General features: G+C 47.7%; 1 protein-coding gene across 1 annotated transcript in view; it reads right to left on the bottom strand.

Moving 5' to 3' along the window:
- MDFI (MyoD family inhibitor) overlaps window positions 1-11,663 on the bottom strand; it is a 40,307-nt gene extending 28,644 nt beyond the window's left edge. The window contains exons 1-2 of the mRNA XM_065404367.1: window positions 11,584-11,663; window positions 11,119-11,223 (exon numbers count right to left, since the gene is read on the bottom strand). Coding sequence (XP_065260439.1) covers window positions 11,119-11,212 — 94 coding nt within the window. The 5' untranslated portion in view covers window positions 11,213-11,223; window positions 11,584-11,663. The remainder of the gene's footprint in view (window positions 1-11,118; window positions 11,224-11,583) is intronic.
- Between the last annotated feature and the right edge of the window lie 2,295 nt (window positions 11,664-13,958).

The raw sequence follows: 13,958 nt of genomic DNA, 5'->3' as shown, positions 1-13,958 counted from the left end.
TTTTGTACAAGGGTCCAACTTTACAGAACCTGGTCGCAGTGCACTTTACATTCATACAATCTCATCTCAACAAGCCTGTGAAACAGAAAGTTATTACTACTCCCACTTTACTGTGTGTGTGTGTGGGGGGGGAGGGGGAGCCAGAGAGGTGTCCATCCAAGGCAACATAGCGGCAGAGCTAAGAAAACAGAATTTTGCAGTCCTTAATCTCAGCTCCCCCTCTGCTCTAACCAGTAGACAACACACCCCTTCTAGAACAGGGAGGAGAATCCAGAATTTCTGGGGTGGTACTGAGTACAGACAGACCAATCTGGGCCTGGGATCATAACACTTACCTCAACTGGGTCAGGGTGATATGGGAATAAACTCCTTTTAAAAAGGCAGCACAAAGCTTTATGGGTCTAGTGCAGGGGTAGGCAACCTATGGCATGTGTGCCGAAGGCGGCACGCGGGCTGATTTTCAGTGGCACTCACACTGCCCGGGTCCTGGCCACCGGTCCGGGGGGCTCTGCATTTTAATTTAATTTTAAATGAAGCTTCTTAAACATTTTAAAACCCTTATTTACTTTACATACAACAATAGTTTAGTTATCTATTATAGACTTATAGAAAGACCTTCTGAAAATGTTAAAATGTATTACTGGCACATGAAACCTTAAATTAGAGTGAATAAATGAAGACTCGGCACAACACTTCTGAAAGGTTGCTGACCCCTGCCTTAGGGTGACCAGACAGCAAATGTGAAAAATCGAGGCAGGGGGTGGGGGGTAATAGGAGCCTATATAAGAAAAAGACCCAAAAATCGGGACTGTCCCTATAAAATCGGGACATCTGGTCACCCTATATGGGCCACAGATTACATAGCTGTTGGTCTAATGACTGCAAAGCAGTCCAATGATTAGGCCATTTGGGTGGAGCAAGTCATTTCTCATGGAGACCTTAAATCGTCCAACTTGCTTTCCGTGCAAATTTGCATCTGCTCCTGAGAACGTGTTGCACCTGGGTTCTTAGCCAGGGAATTGAAAGTTGCCAAACTGGGTAAACACATTCCTGCTTGGTGCATCAGAATTGACACCGGTTGCGAGACAGGCTGGAGTGACGGCTGTGCAGCCTGAAGTCATCTGTTTATCCACAAAACAGGTACAGCAACAGGGCCAGATTTCCCCACCCTGCCAACGTGCCTGAGTCCTGACCTGGAGCGGCCACATATAGTGAGGAAAGAGCAGTTCAGTCTCCAGCAATGCCTGTCAGTGCCACTTGGGATGGCTATTTCATGACGAGGACCCCGGCCCACTAGGAACCGAGACCTGCCATACATAGAGAACACCAAACAGTCGTCATTCGATACCATCTTTCTGTCATTCCCAAGCAGGGCTAGAGTTAGCCCAAGAGGTGAGAATTTCCAGCTCCCATTGATAATTCCCTACTCTACCCAGTCCCGGCCTCTGCATTCCTCTTTCAATCAGATTATTTATCCTGCAGCTGAAACAGAATGGGGGGAAGGATAGCTCAGTGGTTTGAGCATTGGCCTGCTAAACGCAGGGTTGTGAGTTCAATCCTTAAGGGGGCCACTTAGGGATCTGGGGCAAAATCAGTACTTGGTCCTGCTAGTGAAGGCAGGGGGCTGGACTCAATGATTTTTCAAGGTCCCTTCCAGTTCTAGGAGATAGGATATCTCCATTAAAAAAAAGGGGGGGGGGTGCCCATCAGCAAAACCAACAGTAAACAGTGGTCAATTTGGTGCTTACATCCCAGGGTACAAAATTCCAAAGCTCAGCACAAGAGGCTATTGTCCTACATCAGACGCTGCAGCCCGTGACCTCTACTGATACTGCGTTCTCTTTAATCTTCAGCCTCCTTATCCAGGGAAGGAGACATTACAGCCAAACCTGGAATGTACAAGACAGAATGTATACCTGGGTAGAGAGGGCAATAAAAATTCCAAAATGATATGGGTGTTAAGGTGCCTTATGCAGAGTTTGGGGGATGAAAAGAAACCTACAAAGCACTGGCCAAAGGTCAAGCAGAGGCCCCTTTATCTCTCCCTTCCTTGTAGGGATGAGAGAAGCTTAGTTCTCACCAGATTTCTCTGCTGCTGGCTGGAAACATCCCTGGTAAAGCTTCGCGCATGTTCTTTTGGGCACGCATATTTCCTGTCGCCTGAGATGAGCCTGAGCTGAAATGCAGGGTTTGAACTTCAAGGTGTTTGGAACCTGCACCTACTTCTGGATTCATTTATCATCCAGAGCCTTAGCTGGCATCTATCAGTACAGCTCTGTTCAAGTCAGTGGCGCTATGATGGTTTCCACCCGCTGAGGATCTGGCCCTAGCTCTCTGAATTGAAACAAACCACAGATCTGACTAGCCATGAGCTCTGCAAGTTTGAAGCCTGGGTTCAAGGCTTGGGTTCAGGACTTTCACAAGACCTAGCTGGAAATCAGAAGTGACAATAAAAAGCCACAAACACTGACAAGTATCAGAACATTTCAGAACCTCAGCAAAGGTTTGGGGAGGATGAGAGACAGGGCGTTTCTCCTTTTCTTCTTCTTCTTTGTATTGGACCTACCCCAACCAAGAACAAGGCCCCACTGTGCTAGGTGCTGTCTGTATTCATAGGTTACATCTATACTGCACAAAAAACCAACCCCACAGCAGCGAGTCTCAGAGTCCAGGTCAATTGACTCAGGCTCATGGGGCTTGCACTGCAGGGCCAAAAATAGCAGGGTAGACATTTGGGCTCAGGCTGGAACCTGGGCTCCGAGACCTTTCCTGTCACTGGGTTTCAGGGCCCTGGCGAACATCTGCACTGCCCTGCTTTTGTTTGTTGGTTTGTTTTTGCTGCGTAGACTACACGTAAGGGAAAGTCTCCACCCCAAAACGCTCACAATCTAAATAGATAAGAAAGGCAAAAGGTGAGAAAAAGGGAGTATTGTCACCCCCATTTTAGAGACGGGGAACTCTCTCCCTCTCTCTCTCTCACACACACACATACACACACAAAATTAGGCCAAGGCTTTGCAAAATGATGAATGATTTTGGGTTTCAACCTTTAAAGGGGCATGATTTTCAGAGACCGGGTGCTCAGCTCTGTTGGGAATCAGGCCCCTTTAAGATGTCTCCAAATAGGGTCCCCCAGAAATGGAGGCACCCCAAAAGACTAGCCACTTTTGGAAAACATTGACTGCTGTGACTTGCCATGGGGCACCATGTGGCAAAGTGAGCTACTGAATCAAGAGCTACCGAGTCGCACAGTAGTGCTTTAACCAGAAGACCATGTTTGGTCATGGCATCTCCATTACCCTCCCATGCAGCCTGGTGTTGAGAAGCCAAGGAGAAGACAGCCCAAGCACAAAGCAGGCGAAAGAAATGAACGATGTCCCGTACGTAGGGCCCATGTTGAACGCAGGCCCTGACACAAAATCCCCCAAGGAGGGATCAGGCTATGGGGACACAGATGGAGAGATCACAACTGCCATGCACATCTTGTTACACTTCTGGGAAAATATGAAAAACTCCAGAAAAAGAAAAAGGGGCATTATCTGGTTTCTGCAACTCTCAGAATCTCGGCAGGCGATTTCAAAGGAAATTTAATTAGAAGCTAGAGGAAGAACACAGCACTCTAGTGGCAAACAGCAGAACCCAGTTGAGGGATTGTTTTGTTTTGAAACTGGAATCTTTGAAAATGCCAGAAAGAATCCTTTTTTTTTTTTTTTTTTTTTTTTTTAAATTTTAAACAAATACAGCAGTTTCACTAATTGCAATGAAACTTGGAGAAGCAAAATATAGATGTCAGGTGTTTGGCGCAGAAAGCTTTTTATTGTTTTTTTGGGGGGCAAAATGAAAAAAAACTGGTTGGTTGTTTCTAATTTTTTTTTTGAGAGGCTGTTTACACACACATTTTGCAATCAAGTTACTTAAACTGGTGCCAGCTCTTGTGTGGGCTCTCTTAATTCAGTTTAAAAAAGATTTATTTTCACTTAGTTTAAACCTGTTCCTGAACTGTGCAATAAATGACATGGCAGGCAGGCAGAGTTGTAGAAAGAGATCTTCATTGTGCCAGGGCCGCCCAGAGGATTCAGGGGGCCTGGGGGAAAGCAATTTTGGGGGCTCCTTCCATAAAAAAAAAGTTGCAATACGATAGAATACTATATTCTCGTGGGGGCCGGGGCCCCGGGGCAAATTGCCCCACTTGCCCCCCCCCGGGCGGCCCTGCATTGTGCATGCAGAGAGGCCAACGTTACATACTGAGAGGACTGGCCACTGGTTTGCATTCCTAAACTCCGAGTGTCACACAAAACTAGGTCCTGCCTGAAATCTGGCCCTCCTTCTCTAGTTTCACTCCTTATATACTATCCTACATAATCTTCCAACATAAGCAATTTAAACTAAATCAAAATAAGAGCATCCATACATGGGTTTGCACCAGTTTAATTAAGGGTAGGTCTATACTGGAACTGGAGGTCACTTGGTATTGAACAACGTTTTGATTAAAAAACTAGAGTGATATATAATTAACGTGTCACACATTAAATGGAATAAAAACTGGCTAACTGATAGGTCTCAAAATGGAACTGTAAGTGGCGAATCATCATCAAGCAGATGTGTTTCCAGGTGGGTCCTGCTGGGACCAGTTCTTGGCCCTGCGCTATTTAACATTTTTATCAATGACCTGGAAGAAAACATCAGATCATCACTGATAAAGTTTGCACATGAAACAAAAACTGGGGGAGTGGTAAATGATGAAGAGACCAGGTCATTGATTCAGAGCGATCTGGATGGTTCGGCAAATTGGGCACATGCCAACAATATGCATTTGAATACAGCTAAATGTAAAGGTGTACATCTAGGAACAAAGAATGTAGGCCATCCTTACACAATAGGGGACTCTCTCCTGGGAAGCAGAGGCTCTGAAAAAGATTTGGGGGTGGGGTGGGGTGGGGTGGATAATCAGCTGCCAGTGTGACACTGTGGCCAAAAGAGCTAATGTGATCTTGGGCTGTATCAATGGGAATCAAGTAGGAGTACAGAGGTTATTTGACCTCTGTATTTGGCACTGGTGCAACCGCCACTGGAATATTGTGTCCAGTTCTGGTGCTTACATTTCAAGACGGAGGTTGATAAATTGGAAAGGGGTCGGAGAACAGCCACAAGGATTGATTAAAGGATTAGAAAACCTGCCTGATAGACTGAAAGAGCTCAATCTATTTGGCTTAACAAAGAGAAGGTTAAGGGGTGACTTGATTACAGTCGGTAAGTATCTACACAGGAAACGCAGATTTAATTATAGGCTCTTCAGTCTAGCAGAGAAAGGTCTAACACAATCCAATGGCTGGAAGTTGAAGCTAGACAAATGCAGACTGAAAATAAGGCGTAAATGTCTAATGGTTAGAGTAATTAACCACTGGAACAATTTACCAAGTGTTGTGGTGGATTCTCCATCACTGGCAATTTCTAAATCAAGACAAGACTGGCTGTTTTTCTAAAAACTCTGCTCTAAGAAATATTTTGGGGAAGTCCTCTGGCCTGTGTTATACAGGAGGGTAGACAAGATGATCATAATTGCCCCTTCTGGTCTTGGAATCCATGAGTCTATCCCAGTGCTAGCTTGGATCATGCTAGTACACAATAGCAGTGTCGTCGTGGCTGCATGGGCCGTGCGATGGGCCAGCCGTGCGAAGACATGCCTAAGCTTTCAGACTGGGATGTACTTGGGGTGGCTAGCTGTCCTGCCACCTGTGCAGCTGCTAGTTTTAGCACGCGAGCTCGAGCCGAGAGGGCACGAATATATCCACCCGAGCTGGAAATTACACCGCCAACTGCCGTGTAGACAGAACTTAAATCGCTTTCAAGCTGCACCTGGCGTTAAACTGGTGCAACTCTGCAGGTAGATGAGTCCTAAGTATGAATTTGGCAGGGAGGACAAGTTGTCAGCCCGTCTCAGGTCTGGGTAGGTGGACAGAGCCCACCAAAACAACGGAAGTCCCCGCCCCTCAGGTGAGGGAGGGGCACCGAGTCCACAGATCAACCAGGGGGACAGAACCGACAAGCTATCAGACTGACCACTCAGGAACGCACAGTCCTTCACACATGCAAGCCAGCGGCTGTACATAAGCTTCCCCCATATGATGCCCCACAGCAAACATTTCTGAGGTCTCATTCTCGACTGCCAATACCTCTGGGGTACCCTGTTTGTATCCCTGACTGTCAGGATTGTGCCAAGCAGCCGGGCTTTCCCCATACGGCCTGACAGCAGTTTGGAAGTGGTGCTGGCTTGCTAAAACCAAATGATTCTGGAAAGGAATCATGGGAGTTTGATAGTTTGTCCCCAAGTCCCAGGATGCCAGCAGGTTCCCGAAGGTATCTGACCGTGCAACATGAGAAAAATCCCAGGAGGCAGAGAATGTAGTGGTGGAATAGGGCACCAAGGGAGATGTGCCAAGAGTGCAGTTATTTTGAAAAAGCACAGAGCTGCATGATTCATAAGAGAAGAGATTTAAGCTGGCGTAAACAAAGCGGTGGATGCACTCTTTTGGCATAATTACACCAGTGGAGCTGTAGTGGAAAAACGTATACTGGAAAAACTCTCCCATGTGGACAAGGCCTCCAGTCCCAGCGCCTCCTCCATTGATCTTGATTGCGGCACGGGCAGGACAATGGACTGGGCAGGGCGGCCTGTGGTTTGCGCCCCAACAAACCCAGCTCAGCAGAGCTCCCATTTCCAGAGAAGCTGAGCTCCGAGGGAGGCTTCTGCTGCGCCCTCTGTGAAAGAGGCATTGTCTGGGCCTGTCACAGGGGCTGGGCCTGCGGTACAGCGGGGCTGGGCTGGGGCCTCGAGACAGAACTGCTTTCAGCCCCGTGTTATACCTCAGGGCAAACTCATTGTGAATGGTCAAAAAAACCACTGTGTGTGTGTGTGCTCGCATGTTAAGTACACTCCCCTTTCCCCTGCTCAGACTGAGGAAGCCGCAGAATTGCTGGCTACTGTAGCCAAGCTGGGGAGTGGATGTCAACGGGGAGCCCAGAAACGAAGTACCGTCGGCCAAGGCCTGTTCCCAGTTGTGCTGGGGAGTCACCGGCAGCCTCTGACAGGGGCAGAGTTGAGCTCACTGGGTGTGAGATGCTTACGCTGCGGGTGGAGTGGCCAGAGAGGGGAGGAAAAGTTGTGTGTGTACCCAGGAGAAAGAGGGCAGGGGAAAGAGAGAGAGGAGGAGTGTAGAACTTGTCCAAATTTTCCCATCAAAACCAATTTTTTTGACGGAAAATGGCTTCCACCACCCCCAAAAAAACTGTCCCAAATATTCGTTTCTTCTTTACATTTTTCATTTTTTCTTCAGCCCCTCCCAAACGTTGTGCCAGCTGTCCCCTCCATTTGTTCTGTTCTGGAAAAGGGGGAGGGAAATGATAAATCAGAAACTGGAGATTTTTTTTGGTGAAACAATAGATTTTTTTTTTAAATTCTCTTCAAAAACCAAAAGGCCCAGATTTTCTTTGCCCCTAAATGCCACATGAGAAAATAACTGATATTTTCCAACCAGCTCTAGGGAAGTGATGGAGAAAGAGAAAAGTCTATAGGGTATTCAGGCTAAAGTAAGGTCATAGAAAGACTGGCCCATAAGAGCCAACATGCTGCCATATGAAGGTGGCATCTGACTATGGGCCGCCTGTGCTCACTCATTCACTGCTGGACATGAAACCAGCGGATTCTCATCTTTCTCTAGCGCTGTCCCCTGGTAATTCAAAGGGCAGGGCCGCCCAGAGGATTCAGGGGGCCTGGGGCAAAGCGGGGGAGCGGACATAAAAAAAGGCACCACCCGCTGCGGCGCTTGTACTCACAGGGCGGCGCTCCGAGTCTGCGGTGGCGGCGGGTCCTTCACTCGCTCCGTGTCTTCGGCAGCACTGAAGGGCCCCCCGCTGCCGAAATGTCGCCGAAGACCCGGACCGCCGCCGGGTGAGTAAAAATTAAAAAGGCGCCTCTAGCCAGGAAAGGGATTCTCGGCCCGGGCTCGGTCTGGGGCAAATTGCCCCACTTGCCCCCTCCTCTGGGCGGCCCTCCCTGCGGGGAGAAGAAGGTTGTGATAACCTGGGATCCATCTTCAGAGATGGCTACTAAGAGAGGGGACAGAGATCCCAGAAGAAATATCCAGGTCACGTCATTTTTCACAAGGTAGAAACCGCACGGCTCCATAGTCAGGAATGAGACTAAGAGTGGGGAGACCTGGATTCTGTCCCCAGCTCTGCCACAGGTTCGCTCGCCTTGAGCCTCCGTGCACCTCAGTTTCCCCACCTATTTTATCAACTCAATCTCACCAAGTTAATTTGGCTTCCTTAATTATATTTGAAAGGGTTATTGGGTTCAAATCCCCATGATCAAATCCTTGGTGTAGGAACAGGGAGGCAGAATCTTCAAATGAAACTTCCCAAGAGACAAGGTTTCAGCAAATAACACTGTGTGGACAAACTGGATGCCATCCCTGGAGTGCCCTCCAAACAAGGATGAAAATCCTGCAAAGGGAAAGGCCGCAAGGAGCAGCTGCTCTTACCCTGATGGATAAAAAACAACAAACATCTCAGCTCAGTCCTCAGCAAAGAGCAGGAATGGACTCTTCTCGGTGGAATTCTGGCTCTGCATGGACCAGTGAGCGTCTCCCAGTAAGCAATGGCACTTGGTGCCTTTTCAAACAGGGGTAGGAGCTTCTGGTGTTTTGAAAGCTGAGAACTCTTGCCCTGTCGAACCTCTGCTATGTAGCAACCTAGATCTAGGCCAAAGTCCCATGCCCCAAGAGCAGGCTGTGAAAGAGATGGAACCCAGTGGTGCTAGCATGGGACTTTGCAGACTTGGATTCAAGTACTTGCTCCATCACAGACTGCCGAGCGTAGACAGAACTGCACCAGTGCGCTCAAAATAGTTGTGTAGATGTTGCGGTACCAGCGGAGGCTCGGGCTAACTTCCCGAGTAAAACCCACCTAGCCCTGCAGAGGTTGTTATGGACTGCTCACCCACCACTGAAATGAATCCACCTCTGGGGTGGAAAACAGTGGCCATTGATGCACAGAATTCTTCCCTGTGGTGCAGCCACCTCTGTGGTGGAACATGTCAGCCGCTGAACAGCAAACAGCAACAACACACAAGAGTTTGGGACAGGAAGTGGAAAAGTTGGAAATGTTGGGGGAACACAACAAGGGAATGTATTCTCTGAAATCTGGGCCCTGGCACATTGCAGGATAAGTCCATCAGTGGAATTACACCAGGAATTAATTTGGCCTCTTTTGTGTCTCACTCTGACAGCACACACAATAGGCTGTGTTTCACCTTTCGCTGTCAGTTTCCTGCTCTGACCCATTCCTCTCAATCTGCCCTTCAGTGTAGTTTCTCCATGTAAATATCTGCGGAAGCCAATTGCGCTGACAATGGAGGTCCTCCAACTGTGCGTGACATCCCCCGGAAAAAGCCAAAGACTCCGGCCCAATCAACATTCTCATTACGGCAAATGCAAATGAAGGCATTATGGTGTTGCCATAATAACAACAACGGGACAACTTTCACATAGCATTAGAGTTCTACAGCAGGTAATATTAAATTACAGGAGAGCTTATTACGTATACAACTCCTCGCTCAGAGTCAGCTGGCGAAGAGTCATCATTTAGTAGCCTGGAAACCTCTTCTGGTCAAATTGATTCCCCTCCCCACGCACAATAGCTACATTCCAAGAGGAGGCTCTCTCAGAGCCAGCACACTGCAGCTAACACAGCACGATGCATGGAAAGAGAGCAGGACTCTCACGGGTAGTGGAATTTCACTGGATTTGCTCCAGGTGGGAGGAGGAGATGGAGGCAATCAGGGATCCAGGGAACCCACTTATTTAGGGCCTGATTCTGCAGCCCTGACCCCTTTTGAGGAGCATTTACTGAGCGATCTTACAGGCGTCAATGGGACTGAGCGCCACGTGCCATGAGCAAGGGTGGCAGGATCAGGCTCTGATCCGCCCGATGGTCTCCCCATGGTTTGCCATCGGAGCACTGATCTTCTCTGATCTTTGGCCAGTCCATGGGTATCGGATGGACCCCCCTACATACAGCAACCCAGAGCCTCCCCACCTTCCGATTGTGGGGCTTGAAGCCAGATCTGGGGAAGGAATAAAGCAGACAGCTTTCTCTGGGTATGGAGCAGGGGCTAGAGGATGTTATTAAATTTAATAGGATCAGGGCCCAGAGCGAGGGTGGGGGGGAAGCCGCATCTCGCAAGGAGCTGGCCCAGGCCCAAGAACACGCGGCGACTGAATGGAGACAAAAGTTCTTGTGAGAAGCCAAAGCTCCAGTGCAGCTGCATCAGGGCTCCCACTGCACGGTCTGCAACCCAGGCAGGAGGCAGCAGAAAGAAACCCAAGCTCCCTTTCCCCCCTTCGGAGAGGTTACGTCCCACACAGCCAGCGTGCGAGAGCACAATAGTGTCTTTGGAGAGAGAGAGACAGAGAGAGAAAATATGGGAAAGGAAGCGGTGGGCTTTAAGCCTGGAGGTGAGCCCCTCGCCAATAAGTCTCTGCACCATTTCGTCTGCCTGCTCTTTAACCCTTTTGGTTCCTGCAGAGCCAACGTCCTCGCCTCTTCCCAAGCCAGGAAAACAGCTCAGCAAGCACCTTTCGTCTCCAGCGCCCTTACTCCCACCGATCCTGGCTCTTGGTGAAGTGCCATTAGAAATGGGAAAGTTACAGAAACTTTGCGGGAAAGTTTCACACAAACTTTCTTGTCCTAGTGGCACCATCCCCCGCCCCACGCCCACAGATCACCAGCTGGTGGGGCTCCATTAGCTTCCCTGGATTTTCATCAGCTGGGGTTCTGATCCCCATTGTGTGGTGGATATACACACAGGGCAGCTGGTGGAAAGCAGCACAGCTATTTTAAGTTCAGTGGAGCCATGCTGATTTCCACCAGCTGAGGATCTAGCTCACGTTGTGCTCAGCCACAAAGAGCTACAATTCTCTTTATAACCCAGAAAGTTGGACAAAGACTTCTACTTAACAAATAAAAAGAACAGGGAAGCCTAGGGCTCCTGCCAGTGGCCAGAGAGAGACAAGTCCCTGTAAGTTTAAAGCGAGGGAGACAAAAGCCCCTTGTGCTTACCTGTGCTAGTGGGCAGGAAGGGTGTCTGATCCGGCACGGGGTCTCCATTGAGTGAGTCAGAATGGCTTGAGAGATCACTTCTCACCTGGGACATCTGACTGGGACCTGCCAGACACACCACATGCAGAGCAAGACAGTGAGAGAGAGAAGCTCACTGAAGATTGCTAAACAACCCAGCCATGAGGAACTCTCACATGGAATGAATCAGCATGAAGACTTTAGGTGGGGAGACAAGAAGGAAATCGCACAACCCCAAGAAGTGATTTCTAACTCACCCGGGCAGGACACCTCTCCCCAACTGCCGCATCCACATGCACAAAAGTTTGCTTGATTGTTCAGCTGCAAGAAACTCTAGCTCTGCATAAGCTTCCCTCCAGACACATTTCAGTCCCAGCTGCATTGAGGAATCCTGTGATCAGCCAGTTCCCTCCCCCAAGAATACACAGACACATTGGAGAAACTCACTTTTTTTGTTTACACTTTAATGGAGCTCCCACAAGTGGAGTGTCATCCTATCGTCCTCTCCATGTGAAGGTCTCCTTCAGGTCTCTGCAGCTGCTCCCTTCTCCAAACACCCCACTCCTCCAGCCCTCTTCAACTAGATTTCTTCAACTTGTCTTTCTTTCTTCCTTTGTCTTTACATATTCCTTAAAAATGCCCTTCCTGGTGCCTTGTCCCTGCCAGGACTGTCCTGCACTTTCAAATAAAGAGGACACTTCACGTCTTTATCTTTGCAGCTCTTTCTTCAGGGCAGTGTTAGGTTACAACTGGACAAGTTTGTGCAGTCTATCTCCAGACTGTAAGCTCTGCCTCCCGTCTCTCACACAGGAAATTGCATTCAGGGCTGATTACCCAGTTTCCTTCATGCTGGAGATATTTGGAGTTCATGCAGCCTATAATAAGCTGGTTGGCACTACGATTGAAAAAAAGCAGCGAGAACAAACAAACAGACACAACAATCCACAAAGCCACTTTAAAAAGGAACCAAAAAAAAAAAAAAAAAAAAGGCTGATTTCTTTTTGGGGGGAGTAGAGCCAAGCAGTCAAAGTATGGTGGGGGGAACAGGGAAATGTGGGACGAGCATGGGCTTACTATATCCCTCTGCCAATGCTTAAGTCTTTGATCTCCACTTTTTTTAATCCAAATTTGTTTTTCTTTAAACTCAAAGGATCAATTTTCAAACAGCGGCAAGGAAGCAAAAAGGGACAGCAAGCCTAACTCGAAAAATCATCAAAACCTCCCTTGTGTTGCATGAACAGAAACAATAGCCTGTCTCCTCCAGCGGTAATGCTCCCAAATACCGATGTAGATGTGGCCCAATATACTTACAGTACGACTGCATATTCTTGTGTGAAGGATTGTCATGTAACTAGGACACACGGCCAGAAGTCAGGAGAGACACATTTTATTCCTGACTCTGCTACTAAGTCACCGTCTGTCCTTGGACAAGTCACTTTCCCCTCTTTGTGCCTCAGTTTCCCCATCTACAAAATGAGGTCAATATTGGGTTTTGTGGTTTAACTCGCTGGCTTTGAGATACTCAGATGGAGGGCAAAATATGATTAGCATTATCAGTATTACTGTTTAAAGTGACAGAATGAAATCAAGTCTCAAATTCCCTTTTCTAGTGTAATATTTTAATTACAGGAGCAGTTTACATTTGGATTCACTGTTTCCACACTCACTTGCGATATTACTTTATATCTTGCTTTAATGGAACTGACTTCGAAACGTTTTTAGATAAAATATGTACCGACACATTCTTTTTAAGACTGCTTTTTACACTACTAGAGCCTGACAATCCAGTATTTCCATGTTTATTAAATAGGCCAGATTCGCCACCGGTGTAACTCTGGAGTAACCCCAGTGACGTCAGTGGAGTTATTCTGGACTGAAACCAGTGTCAATGAAATCAGAATTGACGCAGTGTCAGTAAGTGTGAATGCACGTGGGTGTCATTTCCATGTCGTGGCTAGCATAGATTTATAATTTACAGAGAGTCATCAGCGTGGTTCAGTGGATAAGGTGCTGGCCAGGATTCAGGACCTCAGCCACTGCCCTGCTGTTACCATGGGTGAGTCATGTCTCCTCTGTATGTCCCTCTTTCCCTTCCCATCCTTTCTCATGTGTATTTAGTCTGTAAACTCTTTGGGGGCAAGGACCGTCTCTCTATGTGTATATACCACACCTAGCACAATGGGGCCCCGTTGCTGTTAGCACCGCTAGCCATTGCTGAAATACGACTACTACTAACTGCTGTTCCCAGTACAGATATACATGGGCTATGGACCTGCCCAAAGAGCTCAATATCACAGATCAGCCAAAGCGGCCAAACTCCACTCTAGAAGGCAACCAACACAGAGCGTGTGAAGCTCTTTATAAGATCTAATTCAGACACACAATCCATGGGAATTTCTTCCCTGTGGAAGAAAAGTCTGAGGTGCCCTTGCGGACGCAAGCATCTAAAGGAGAAGGGGCAAGAATAGGATAGAATTTAGCAGGGATGGAGGCTGGGGTTTTGAAAGGTAACTCACTCACTGAGGCTCCTATGAAAATTCCAGCCAAGATGTACAGAAATTAAACAGGGGTATGAAATTGCTCTAAAATCTAACAGGATCTAATAGAGAATGAGACCCCCCTCTATGGAGGTTTTGTAAACTGTCCTTCGTGGTGATAGAATTCTCTATTAAATTCTACAAGGTGGTTCATAAAAAAAAAAACCTAGCAAAAGTTGATCACTCATTAGTGATCTATCCTAATTGGAGAGCACTGCTTTATCATTGGTATTGCAGCAGCACCCAAAACACCAGCTAAGTCTGCATTCCATTGTGCTAGGGGCT

Source organism: Emys orbicularis, chromosome 4 (assembly GCF_028017835.1).
Source record: "Emys orbicularis isolate rEmyOrb1 chromosome 4, rEmyOrb1.hap1, whole genome shotgun sequence".
Classification (NCBI taxonomy): domain Eukaryota; kingdom Metazoa; phylum Chordata; order Testudines; family Emydidae; genus Emys; species Emys orbicularis.
This window is presented reverse-complemented; position numbering and strand designations above follow the sequence as displayed.